General features: G+C 46.2%; 1 protein-coding gene across 1 annotated transcript in view; it reads right to left on the bottom strand.

Moving 5' to 3' along the window:
• Nucleotides 1–3,215: 3,215 nt before the first annotated feature.
• Nucleotides 3,216–14,163, bottom strand: part of HDGFL2 (HDGF like 2) — a 46,453-nt gene continuing 35,505 nt past the window's right edge. Inside the window, exons 10-16 of the mRNA XM_056843975.1 lie at nt 13,498–13,586; nt 11,644–11,714; nt 10,273–10,343; nt 8,348–8,449; nt 6,130–6,349; nt 4,562–4,694; nt 3,216–3,414 (exon numbers count right to left, since the gene is read on the bottom strand). Coding sequence (XP_056699953.1) covers nt 3,216–3,414; nt 4,562–4,694; nt 6,130–6,349; nt 8,348–8,449; nt 10,273–10,343; nt 11,644–11,714; nt 13,498–13,586 — 885 coding nt within the window. The remainder of the gene's footprint in view (nt 3,415–4,561; nt 4,695–6,129; nt 6,350–8,347; nt 8,450–10,272; nt 10,344–11,643; nt 11,715–13,497; nt 13,587–14,163) is intronic.

The raw sequence follows: 14,163 nt of genomic DNA, 5'->3' as shown, positions 1-14,163 counted from the left end.
TCAGCAGTCTCTCTCTTTCCAGTACTGGCCAACCAGATAGCCTGGAAGGCCTACAAGCACAGCAGTGACTAAAGCCTCCCTCTGTGGTTCCAACAGGTTGAGAGGAACACTGCCCTTGAATATGGAGGTTCCATTTAGCTGTCATGGCTAACAGCCATTTATGTACTTCTTCACAAATCTGTCTGGTTTCCTCCCCCCTTTAAAGCCAACAAAGCTTGTAAAGATAAAGATAGTCCCCTGTGCAAGCACCGGGTCGTTCCTGACCCATGGGGTGACGTCACATCCCGACGTTTCCTAGGCAACTTTGTTTACGGGGTGGTTTGCCATTGCCTTCCCCAGCCATCTCCCCTTTACCCCCAGCAAGCTGGGTCCTCATTTTACCGACCTCGGAAGGATGGAAGGCTGAGTCAACCTTGAGCCGGCTACCTGAAACCAACTTCCATAGGGATCAAACTCAGGCCGCGAGCAGAGCTTTTGACTGCAGTACTGCAGCTTACCACTCTGCGCCACGACGTTCATGCTGGCCCTGGGCCACTCAAAAATTTCACCCTGCTTAAAAAAAAAAAGATTCTGCAACTTCTAAAATGGCAAACTCAAGCCTATAACCCATACAGCGCAGTTTACCACTCTGCGCCACGGGGCTCCTAACAAAGCTTTGTGATCCCACAGCAATGCATTCCGCTTCTTTCTTTCCTTCGAGAGAAATGCCTTCTGTCCCTTCCAAATCCCCCGCGCCCTTCAACTTCACAGTCCCAACTATGTTCCAAAACTGACAGTCAAAAGCACTCCTCCTTGCCAGTTGTGTGTGTTAAGTGCCGTCAAGTCGCGTCCGACTCATGGCGACCCTATGAATCAATGTCCTCCAAAATGTTCTGTCTTTGACAGCCTTGCTCAGATCTTGCAAATTGAAGGCTGTGGCTTCCTTTATGGAGTCCACCCATCTCTTGTTGGGTCTTCCTCTTTTCCTGCTGCCCTTGACTTTTCCTAGCATGACTTCCAGTGACTCTTGTCTTCTCATACTGTGACCAAAATACGATAGCCTCAGTTTAGTCATTTTAGCTTCTAGGGTCAGTTCAGGCTTGATTTGATCTAGAACCCACTGATTTGTTTTTTTGGCAGTCCACGGTATCCGTAACACTCTCCTCCAACACCACATTTCAAAGGAGTCTACTTTCTTCCTTGCCAGTTAGGAACATCTTTATTCCACGTTTAACAAAAAAAAAAAAAAAAGGCATTGTTGAGATACTTCCATGGCAAAATACACTACCGTTATATACTAAGTGGCAAAATGTACTACCGATATTTTGCCACTTTGCCAGACATTCCAAGAGAAGGAACAATCCACTTAAGGTTTTCCTTATCGTGTTGCCAAAAGCAAGCCCCGCCCTCTCTCCTTTTCGGAATGCGAGAACACAAAGCAGCCAACTGCCATCCGCGGAGGCCCCCCATTGCATTCTGGGAGCTCCCCGGACAGGAGAAAACCCGGCAGGCCTGAAACAGGAGGACCGAGGCGAGACACTTCAGCAAATCGCGAAACGTGGAGACGGCGTGTTGCTCACCACCGGTGTTTGGCTCCTTGGCCAAGCTGGCTGACGATTCAGCCGCCGCCCTCCAAAGATCCAAGCCTCCCGGAGCTGGCCTGCGAGACACAGCTGAACAAAAGCACCGCGGCGTTCCTTGGATTCCAGGGGAGCGGAGAGAGAAGTAACATTGCTTGTCCTGTCGCCCCCAGGACTCCCTGCTGTTTTCCACGGACTTCTCCTTACAGGTGGGCTTGCTGCCCCTCTCCAAGCCAATCCACGCAAGGGCTGACCTGCAAACGAACTTTGAACGTCAGTTTTTAAAACACGCCCTGCAGGCAGAAAGCTAGCTGGCCTCCACGCCTTGCGGAACTAGTTTTCTACTTGCGGGGAGGCTCTTGTGTGTTTCTACCACCGGGGGACTCGGGTGCCTCATTCTGCTGCCTTTCTAGTCCAGGCCCAAGATAATAAAGGCTACACATGATCTCGGGAGCGCTCCCTTACGAAGGTTATTGGGGGAAGAGAGGTATACCAAACCCTCCTTTCCTAGACCCGTTCATTGCAAAATGGACAAGGGAGCGTCCAACAGGCAGCCCTTGTGACCTGGACGGTAGCAGGCCACAGGGCGGCCACCACCACAATCGGTTCAGCCAAGGATCTCTGCAGGGGGTTTTCTATCACTGGGAATAGCAGGGGATCCAGGCTACCGAGCTTTATGTCGGAACTCCAAACTCACTCAGAAAGCAGCCGCGCCGCTCTCCATACCAGCATCCTTCCCCCCTCGCCAGGCCAAGAATGGGAGGGATGGGAGAGCCAGCCCTGGGGTAGCGAAGAGCAGCTCTCCCTCAAATGTTTGGGCTTTCGACAGCGGATGAAGGAGCTACACCCCTGGAGTTATGTCAGAAGGGACCTGCGTGCAAGAGACACGAAGAGACCTATAACAGGGACAGAGAGAACCAGAGGCATAGAAATCCGACAAGGGACCATGCGAAACTGGGGCTCCAGGTGCCCGAAACAAACCAAAGGGTGACCTTATACCAGCTGGAGACCCTTATTTGCCTGACAACGGAAACCAAAGCGAGTTATGAACCCAACCACCGCCCCCAACAATTCTGATAACAAGCAGCCTTCTGACAGAAATGGGTACCGGGTGCGCAAGACCCTCGATCTTGGCCCTGAGAACGAAACCCCGGCAGAGGCAATCCCTCCTTTGGTTCCTTTAACACAATCCTTTGCTGTTGCTTTCATCCCGCTCCTCGCCCAAAGGAAAAAAAAAAACTCAAAAAGAAGTTTGACAAAGATAAACGGGGCTTTTTCATTTAAAAAAAAAAACACACAACCCTTTATATATTCATTTCATGTCTGTTGAAATCACACGAGTAAAGGCGAAGGGGAAAGGGGGTGCGGATTGGGAGAAGGGGAGGGGGGAAACGCGGGAGATATACAAACGAAAACAGCGGCGTGGGGTTGCCCCAGAAGTTCATTATTCTCTAAGGGAGGGGGGCAATAGAGGACGGTGGGCAGGAGAGAGTATGGGAAGATAAAGGGGTGGGGGGAAGAGATTTCGGGAAGGACCTAGAGTGTCATCTATCGCGTGGCTTGAAAAAGCATTTCTGAAACACAAGGCGAGGCGAAAGGCCGAGTTTTCAGGTGCCGCAGCATCGTGGCAATCCTAGCGAGGTCCTCCCAGCAGTCTCAGCTCTCCTCGTCCTCGTCGGCAGAGTCCGACTCGGCACGGGACCTCTCCCGCTCCGCTGCTGGCCGGTCCAGTTCTGGATAGTCTGGCGCGCTGGAAGGAGGGGAGGGAGAAGAGAGATACGGAATGATCTTCTGCGGCAAAGGCAGGAAACGATGTGGCGGAGCGATGTCAAAATAAACGCCGGGGCCCGCCAGCCTGCTGGGAACATCAGGAGACGCCCTCTACGGTAAAACCACAGGCTCATCTATCCCACCCCTGTCTATTCCGAGTCCCTACCAGGATCCGAGATGGAGAAAAGGTATCCTGCAACGCGCAAGATCCTTTCACTCAGGGGCGTTGAACTCAATTGTTATGAGGGCTGGATATGACATAAATGTCATTTGGTTGGACTGGGCTATGCCTCGGCAGGAGGGTTGTGCCAATTTTTTTTTTAAAAAAATCAGTAAATATCGGGTTTATTGGGCCCAATTTTTCTTGGTAAACCCGAAATAAGCCGAATACCCCATACCAGTAAATTTGTATTTCGGCTTTATTTTTGGGCTTACTTAAAAATTCAGGCCTATTATAGTCTATGGGGATATTTTTGAAGCTCCTATGGGAGCATTTTTGGAGGTAGACTTCCCAAATTTTAGAGTAGCTTCAAGGGACTCTCCTTGCATGAACCCCAACGTTTGGTGACGATTGGGTCATGGGGTCCAATTTTATGGAGTCCAGAAGCCCCACCCCCCATGCATGGTAAATTTACAATGTTTTTCTTTGGGGAATGGGGGCTATCCCTTCAGGACCCCATAAAATCAAAACCCCTGCCCCAAACTTTACCAAACTTTGGGGTTCATGCAAGGAGAATCCCTTGCAGCTATGCTGCGAATTTGGTGATTCTAACCTCAAAACATGCCCTCCCAGGAGAATTTTAAAATTACTTACTTTTCAGTCTGTAATGGCTGCCTGCTTGAAAACTCAAGTTTCCCATGAATCTTTGCAATGACTCCTGCATAACTGCACATGTCCAGAATCGTAGAGTTGGAAGGGACTACCAGGGTCATCTAGTCCAACCCCCCGCACAATGCAGGAAATCCAAACTACCTCCCCCCTTACACATCCAGTGACCTCCTACTCCATACCTAATTCGGACTGGACATCAGCCCCATTTACAGAACCAAGAGGAAAAATCTGGATTCTGCAGCTTCCGGTGAACTGGGACGTTTGCTTCAACAGGTGTCATGGCCGAGGGCATGCCATTTTGAATGACCTGCCTTTCGGCATGGATGTCGCACGAGTCAACTTCCTGCTGGCTTGACAGACAGGAATCTAAACCAAGTTCCCACCCACAGCCAATCCTTACTCATTGTGGGTGTCTTCGGGGGACGCCCCTCCCTTGGGGTCCCCAGAAGTCCAATCTTCGTCCCTGTCCTTATTCTCTGTTGTGCCTTCTCCTTTCTGGGCTGCCGACTCCCCGTTAACAGGGGCTGGGAGATCTGAAAAAGAGGGAGACGCTAAAGTAAATACAAGGAAGGAGAGAACCAACAAGGGAAAAAGACGAAGAGGAATATACACATTATACAGACAACGCCTGAATGTAATTTTAAACAATATTTTTAATAATTTTGCGTACATTGGACCATCAGAAAGCAAAGGTGTAATTATCTCGCCAGACTTTGGAGAGGCTGTCGGAGAAATATACTCTCCTGCCGAAGTCAGGAGAGGCCAGGCGCTGCAGATCTGCCTGTGTGCCGGTTCAAAAGATCCGGTTTTCGGATCAGTCTGGATATCAGATGTCCGGATAAGGGAAACTCTACCTGTACCTGGAAAATCTTGTTGGGTCTCTAAGGTGCTGCTGAACTCGAATCTAGTTGGTTTAACGGCAGACCAACACGGTTACCTTCTGAAACTATCCTCTTGCCTCAGGGGAGGCCCTCTGTGCCACAGGAAACCACTGCAGAGGATACAGGTCACAGCTGGCTCTTGGCAATTTGAGGAGGGCAATCTCGAATTACAATCAGGTATCCGACAGGAACGGAGACACTGTATCTCTGTAAGCTGCGTGCCACATCATGCCAAGGTGCAAATGTATGCAGCATGAAGCAAATAAAGTGTCAAGAAATGTAAGGAAACTGATGAAGTACTTGGCACGAAACGGCCTGAGGGCCTCTGGAGGATATTTACCGTTTTTCGGCTGAGATGCTGTTGCAGTTTACACTGATTATTGGAACTCTACATGCTTCTGATTGTAGGCGGCCAGCCACGTTCAAGGTACTTTTCGGCTGAGAGGGTCTTGCACAGTTTATACTCATTGGAATTGCCTATGCTTCTAATTGTAGGCTGCCAGACACATTTAAGATACCATATTTTTCCATGTATAAGACAACCTATTCTCTCCAGGATCAGAGGAGAATGCCTATTATCTTAGAACACCATCCTGGAACACAGGCAGGATGGTGCTGATGCAGTTGTCTTGTTTGGGGGCTTTCTAGAAGCACCTGGTTGGCCACTGTGTGAACAGACTGCTGGACTTGATGGGCCTTGGTCTGATCCAGCAGGGCTTTCCTTATGTTCTTTAAAAAATTGGTCCCAAATTGGGGGTTGTCTTATACACGGACAGCTGTCAGACGGGGACTGGTTTGAACACCGGACGGCAAGGGCAACAGGCCTCTCCCCGCTCGCTGTCTTCCCCATCCATCGGCTGTCGGGCGGGGAAGAGAGCGAGCGTGAAAGAGGCCTGTTGCCCTGGCCGGCCAGTGGCCGGCGTTCAAACCAGACGGCGCCGGCCAGGCAATCTCGAATTACCTGCAAATCTACTGGACAATCAGATGACCCGAAGACGTCTCCTCCCCTGTCTTACAGAGGCCATCCTGCTCACCATCTGAACATGGAAGATCAAACGTACCCACCCAGTCCACTCCCCCCCCTTACCGGAACTCTTTTCTTCATCCTCTCTTTCGTTCTGCGTTTCTCCTTCCGGCAGCTTCTCTTTGTCCTTGTTGTCACCTTCCCCTCCCTTGTCCTTCTCCAGGTCTGTTTTGTTGACTTTCTGGTTTGCCCCCACCTTCGGCCCCAGGACGCGGGACTTCAGGCATGTGTAGACCTCCGCTGCTTTCTCCATCACGTCCTTGTTCGCCTTGTAGCGACGGATCTTACGATGCACACACATAAAAGCGATAACAGAATTTTGAATCTGACTCATAGAAGAAACAGGAGCCCCGTGGTGCAGAGTGGTAAGCTGCAGTACTGCAGTCAAAAGCTCTGCTCACGACCTGAGTTCAATCCCGACGGAAGTTGGTTTCAGATAGCCGGCTCAAGGTTGACTCAGCCTTCCATCCTTCCGAGGTCGGTAAAAGGAGCACCCAGCTTGCTGGGGGTAAAGGGAAGATGACTGGGGAAGGCAATGGCAAACCACCCTATAAACACAGTATGCCTAGGAAACGTCGGGATGTGACGTCACCCCATGGGTCAGGAATGACCCGTTGCTTCCACAGGGGGCTACCTTGACCATAGTAGAAATATAATTATTTACTCAAACTATCCGAGAAACTATTTATGTACAGGAATGAATATATATAGGGTGGAGATCTGTATCATTTAACTATCCATCTTTCCATATATTGCATATCTTGTACTTACTACTGAATTTTTTATCTTTCTCCAAGTAATGATATGCGTCTTCTTATATGTTCACTACGTTACCTCTAAAGGAGACCTTGGCATGAGTCCTTCTGTATCATTTATAGTAATCTCACTTCTTTTTGTAATTTGTTTCCTGTTTTGTTTTTGTTAATATCATATAATTTTTTAAAAAGGGAAGAATGGGCCGTGCCATCTTCAAGAATTCAAAATGGCTGGTGCAACCAATTCGCATTAAGAGTGTCACACAACTCAAGGAACCTTAAGATAATTGGTTCAATCTAAAAGGTGAGGGGTGCCATTGACTCGTACCCAGCTCATGGCGACTCCACAAAGTTCCACCTTGGGGTTTCCAAAGAGAGAGACGAGCAGAAGCAGTTTGTCATTGCCTAGCAGCCCCAGTCTTACTAGGCGGTCTCCCATCCAAGTACCAACCCTGCTTAGCTTATAAACTCTGATGAGATCAGGCTAGTCTGGGCTATTAAGGCCGGTACTGATTTAATCTGCACGCGAGAAAAACAGTTTGCAAAAAAAAAAAATGCTCGGTTTGCATGCACGCTTGTGTAACATTATCCGTCGTTTCAGTCCCGTCTCTCACCCAGGAGAGACTGTCTCTTCCATGATAATACTCGCCACCTGGCTTTTCACAAGTGCTGGTATTAAAACCATTTAGGGGGAAGGAAAGCTAACAAACCTCCTGCCCAACAAAAATAGGACCCTTTTCAGTTGACCGAAACATTTTTTAATAGCCAGTCAACTCAATTGCAGCTCTGAGTTCTAACACATTATAACCCCCTAAACAATGCAGGAAATTCACAACTACCTCCGCCCCACACCCCCAATGACCCCTCTACTCCATGCCCCGAAGATGGCCAAGATGCCCTCCCTCTCATGATCCACCTAAGGTCATAGAATCAGCATTACTGACAGATGGCCATCTAGCTTCAGCTTAAAAACCTCCAGGGAAGGAGAGCTTACCACCTCCCGAGGAAGCCTGTTCCACTGAGGAACCGCACTAACTGTTAGAAAATTATTCCTGATGTCTAGACGGAAACTCTTCTGATTTAATTTCAACCCGTTGGTTCTGGGCCGACCTTCAGGGGCAACAGAAAACAACTCGGCGCCCTCCTCTATATGACAGCCCTTCAAGTACTTGAAGATGGTTGTCTCCAGGGTGTCTTTTGTGGGGAGGGGAAAGGAAAGTGATTGTAAGTAGGTTTGATTCTTCTTTAAGTGGTAAAGAAAGTTGGCATATAAAAACCAACTCTTCTTCTTCTTCCACTGTCCTCCGCTTCATGAAAATTTGAGTGCTGTCGCGTTGGTAACGGTGTATATATAAGCATATATGACAGCCCTTCAAGTGCTTGAAGATGGCTGTCCTACTATATTGTGTATTATATTGTGGCTGTCCTATGCATATTGTACTACAGGAAACCCCTGCAGGTCTGCCTGCGATGCACCTGGCAATGCGGTAGCGGGACACAGCACACCCTGACCGAGACTCTCTTACCTTTTTTAGTGTGGCCACCACGTCTGTATGTTTCTGGAGGATCTGAGAGGTGACTTGCAGGCTCCCCAACTCTTCTAACGCACTCAAGCACCTCTTGATGTCCTAACAGGAAAAGAATTATGGTTACCGTTTCTTTGCACCCCCTGTTTACATGAGCCATGGATGCGTTTATAAAAGCTGCGGTAAAGGCGTTCTTGGTCTTCGTACATCGTTAAATTGTGGAACTCCCTGCCCCAGGAAGTGGTGATGGCTGCCAACTTGGAAGGCTTTAAGAGGGGAGTGGACATGTTCATGGAGGAGAGGGCTATCCATGGCTACTATTCAAAATGAATACTAGTCATGGTGCATACCTATTCTCTCCAGTCTCAGAGGAGCATTTATAACTTTTTTGCTGTGAAGAAGAGGCATGTAACCTCTGCAGACACAAATTCACAGTTTTGAGAACTGCAAAACCAAGCCTCTGTGATAATATCTTCTAGATAGAAAAATCGCCCAAAATAATCTTACAGAAACCTCTGGAAGAGCATAACGTTGCGAATAGATTAATGGAATTCACTTACCAAAAAATGTAAACATTACATGAATGTACAACCTCATGCTACATAATTAAAAACTAATTCTTTGGTCTATAATGTATCTTGAATAAATGGTTCCTGAAAAAGCATTTTATTAAAAAAATCCGACTTAAATTTTAAAAATCCAAGTTTTAATATTATTATTTTTTTATCCACCCTGGTATTGAAGCTCTGGAACGCTTTCTTCCAGTGAGGTTTGTCTATTCCCTTCTATTGCCGTCTTCCGCCAGTGGATGAAGCCTTTTTTTTGTTTCGTTTGGCATTCCCTCAGCGATCTCTCCTTCCTGAGCTATGTTTTAATTGTTGTTTTTAATGTCTCGTACGTATTTAACTCTTATTTTTAATTGTTGTAACGATGAGTGTTTGGGGAGGGGGTGGGTCGATTTTAACGGTTTTAAAACATGATTTTATCATGTATGTTTCAAACTGTTAGCCGCCTCGCCGGCCCTTGTAAGGGCAGAAAGGTAGGACACAGATTTTTGTAAATAAACAAGTAAATTGAATGCAGAGGTGCGGGGGGGGGGGGGTAAGGGCACTTTGGCTTTTTGTTTTCAGTACCCCCCAAAAAATCTAGCTTGCTAAAGAATTTCACAACCACAGCTCATCTGTGTCTAGATCAAGGGAAGTAATACTACCACTGTATTCTGCGTTGGTCAGACCTCACTTGGAATACTGTGTCCAGTTTTGGGCTCCACAATTTAAGAAAGGTGTTGACAAGTTGGAGCATGTCCAAAGGAGGGCGACCAGAATGGTCAGAGGTCTGGAATCCATGCCCTGTGAGGAGAGACTTAGGGAGTTGGGTTTATTTAGTTTGGAGAAGAGAAGGTTGAGGGGAGACATGATAGCCATGTTTAAATATTTGAAGGGATGTCATGTTGATCAGGGAACTAGCTTGTTCTCTGTTGCTCCAGAGACTAGGACATGGAGTAATGGATTTAAACTAATAGAAAAGCGATTCCACCTAAACATTAGGAAGAACTGTCTGACGGTGAGGGCTGTTCGACGGTGGAATGCACTGCCTCGGAGGGTGGTGGAGTCCCCGTCTTTCGAGGTCTTTAAGCAGAGGTTGGATGGCCATCTGTCGTGAGTGCTTTGATTGTGGGATTGTGCATGGCAGGGGGAGGGTTGGGGTCACTGGGGATGTGGGGGGAGGTAGTTGTTAATTTCCTGCATTGTGCAGGGGATTGGGCTAGATGACCCTGGTGGTCCCTTCCAACTCTATGATTTTATGATTCATCCCTCTGACAGGCCTAAAATGCACACAAATCCAGGAAGGGGATTGGTGCAGTTCAACGTCTGCCCGGAGGGGCTACCAAAACCAAGGTCTGAACCGATGAGACTCTCCCTTACCGGGTTATCGACTTTGAGAGCAAATTTGATCTCGCTGTGTAGCTTCTGGAGTTTCTCCTCAACTGTCGGTTCTGCAAAACAGTGCAAATCACATCCCAACGGTTTAAAGGTTTATACATCGCACAAAAAAGGTGCAACTTCGGGAAGAAGACAGGGAACGGGTCAACACAGAAAGAAAACGGGGTGTCCAAAAATACGGCAAGAATAAAGCAAGTGACCATGGAGATTCCTATTAAAAGCCTCTGAACTAGTTTAAACCACGGTTTTCGGAAAAGAAGCAACCAACTCTGTATAAAAAGCAAGAAGGAGATTGCCCCTTTCTATCCTTCTAAGCCCAGTTTAGCAGGCATGGGGATGGATCGTCCACACTTAATCGATCAAATTAATCATTTTGAGGCAGTCAGGATCTTTGCACCACCAAGCAATTCCAAATGGAACAACAACCGTGTTTTTTTTTAGAAAATAATTTTTATTTTTATATATAAAAAAAGAAAAAACAAGGGGGGAAATGGGGAAAAAATCAGAAAAAGAAATATATCTGTACCCGAGCTTCAATGTGACAATACATGCATGCACCCTTCATCTACTTTAAACTTAAATTGTTGGTTTCTATTCCTAGTTATGAGTTTATCGTTCTTCTATATTACACAATTAAAAGAAAAAGAAAAAAGAAAAAAAGATTGGAAGCACTTATTCGGTGATTAATAATATAATAGCTATTACGATAAAATACATATCTAAACATTCCTGTCTCAATTAAACTAAAACTACAAACTTCAAACGCTCAATACTGGTTTAGAATACTGCCTGTCTGCATACTAAAAAAACAAATGCACTTAATGCACGTGAATATCTGTCACATAATGGCTGCCATTTCAACTTAAACTCATCTATTGGAACAACGATCCTTATTTTCAGAAACACCTGAACATGCCAACGTGAGTCGTTAACATGCACTGGGGCTAAAATGCAACCATAACCCGTTACCTATGATGGGAGGCAACCTTCCCAAAACGGACGGGGGGATACAACGTATCGGTCGAACCAATGGTGCCCTTATGTGGACCCATCCTCCTCGTCCCTTAGCGGAGTGACCGAGCTGGAGGAGGGTAAAGGCCTTGCTCTCTAAGCAAGGGTACATGGAGGAGTTGGTCGAGGAGGCGGCTAAGTCACCAGCGGCCGCAGCAGATATCTGTGCTGGATTCACTGACGTGCCGCGCTTTCTCAGAATGCTGAATGTGCGCCCACCCCAAGCTTATAATGCACGTCTGTTCGTGACAGGGCTTGGGCACAGAAGCACTTCCCCCTACCCTATGTAGCCCCCCCCATAAAGAGCCACTGCAATTCAGCTTCCCGCTTAGACTCGCTCACCTTTTTTCTTCTCCAGCCGTCTCTCGGGGATCACATCGGACTTTTTCCTGCCTCGCTCTGCTCTCAACGATCTACGGAAGGGGATTAAAAACGAGGGTTACCACAAAGTGTCAGAATATGCAGTGGTGGCATAACTATCCAAAGGCAGATCGATAGAAGAATTTCAGAAGAAATGGGTACCTTATTTTGATTACGTAAAACTGAAACTGTAAACCAGTAAAGAAGGGAGAAGGTATATTAGTGCTTAACAGAACAGCAATATAAAGGTAGCAGATTTAATGGATATATGAAATAGTTTAGTATGGAACTGTAAATGGAGATAAAAAGTAAGCATAGACAAAAAGAAATGGATAATATTAAGAACTGATTAATTTTATAAATTTGAGATACGGAGTGTTATAAGCATAGTGTCGATAAATAGCTTGGCCAATTTAATGGAGATATTGGCAAAGGATTTAGAAAGGATCATTGATTAAATAATAAATAATTTTTGGTAAGATATGAAAGATAAGTATAAACGAATCTCCTGGAAGACTGATTATACTGTATGTATGGGAACAAATGAGAAGTTATATGTGTTTTCTCTGTTATGTTAAGTTTTCAATATATATATATATTTTTTACCGAGCCTGACTGCGTGGGGGTGGAGGGGGAGAAGGATCGCAGGCTGGATGCTACACGTAGGGCTGCATTTACTGAATGCAGTAAGAAGACATGCAAAACCTTCCCCCAAGCTGAAGCTTGCGTTATTCCGCAAAAGTTATTCTTTTGCAAATGTGTTTGTTTTGCTCCTTGGGAAGAGAAAGCTATGTAGGACACGGAAGCCCCTGGGATTTTCACCTAAATTCTGCAACTGCAGAAAGCCTAACCCCCCACCCCCCGCCCCCTTCTGAATACCTCTTGGGCAGCCCGTGAGCACTAGAATCTTCACCTCCCACTGAAGAAAGCCAAGATTCTCGGCATGGTTCTATGCCCCAAACATCGTACGCCGCATTATATTTAGGGTGCTCGTGCAAAACCGCCAGGGTGAGAAACACATGAAACTGGGGTTTTTTTTCGTGATGATGGAGAAGTTGAACCCTTCCTGAATAAAAGACCTCTGGGAGAATTACAAAGAAAATGAGGTGGTTACTCTGATTATGTAAAAACAGTTACCGTGAGAATATTCTAAACCGACATTGACATTTTTCTCTTTTACCAGTGTTTCTTGTAATATCATTATGACTATGCTAAATAGTCACCGTGATAATTTTCAAAACTGAGACTTAGAAATGTATATAAAGGCAAATATGTTATAGTCTCCCTTTTTAATAGTATTTTTTTGTAATGCTGGCAGATATTTTGAGATAGTAATTACATTAACGAGCAGGTCTGAATACAGAACGTTATCTTTAGTTAGAATGTTTTGGTATCAGTATTAAGATGAATAATAATAAGCAGAAAGACAGAAATTAAAAGCAGTTAACAATCAGTGTTAACGTAGCATTAGAGGTTCTTAGGTACAGTATCTGTTAAATGGATTTTATTAATAATATTCAAGAGGTCAGTAACTGATGATTTGATAGGTGTAGGCACACTTTGGATATGTGGAATATCGGTATGTATGGGTTGTATGAATGTATGTGGTATTTGTTTTGTTGTCATTTGTTAAAAATAATAAAATTTATTAAAAAAAGAAAAGAAACTGGGGGGAATGTCCCCCCTTCAGAGGGGAAGCAAAAAAGGACAGAAGGTATGAGTGATAAAAGGTACCGGCTCTTCACGGCTGGCAGGACAAGATCTTGGGGATTCAGGTGGGAAGGAGAAGAGCAGATTTACAAGCAATGGCCCCGGGGGGTGGGGGGAGAGACTCACCTGTTCCGTGGCTTCTCGTCTCCTTGGATCCTCTTCTCCTTCGGCTTCCTCACAAGCTCCGATGGAGGTTTCTTTGGCTGCTTCTTTACCTAGAGAAGAGGACGGTCACACAGAGAGAAGCCCTTCCTGGCACTTTCCCAGGATGCACTGGGCACCCTCCTTTCCCCACCCCGCTTGGAGAAATGGGAGCCAGACACAGCAGCCTGGGGGAATCAACAGAGCAAGTACGCACACTCCACGTGTTGACAGGAGCACAAAGATCTTGGTGGGTTCAAGTCTTCAGAATAAATAAATAAATAAAGTTCATTTATACCCCACCCTCCCCCAGCCAGGCTGGGCTCGGGGGCAGCTGCCAACATGATTAAACATTGTTTTGTAGTCTTTATGTATTGTTAGATAGCTCTTTAATGACTGCGTATGTATTGGTTAAGCTCTTGTATGGCGGATTCTACGTTATACTGAAGAAGTTGGATGACGAAACGGTGCATGTTTCTAGAAGACTTTCTACACTGGCTGGAGATCGCCTTGTGAAGCGGCAAATCTGATCAAAGACGGATTGGGGCCCAGGATGGACTGGGGTGGATCCTTTGATTTGTTTTGGACTTTAAAGCATCTTATCCAGGATGGAGACCGCCTTGTGAAGCAGCAAATCTGATCAAAGACGGA

This window comes from Euleptes europaea, chromosome 2 (genome assembly GCF_029931775.1).
Source record: "Euleptes europaea isolate rEulEur1 chromosome 2, rEulEur1.hap1, whole genome shotgun sequence".
In the NCBI taxonomy this organism is placed as follows: Eukaryota; Metazoa; Chordata; class Lepidosauria; order Squamata; family Sphaerodactylidae; genus Euleptes; species Euleptes europaea.
The sequence above is the reverse complement of the archived record's forward strand: the minus strand, read 5'-3'. Positions and strand labels throughout refer to the sequence as shown.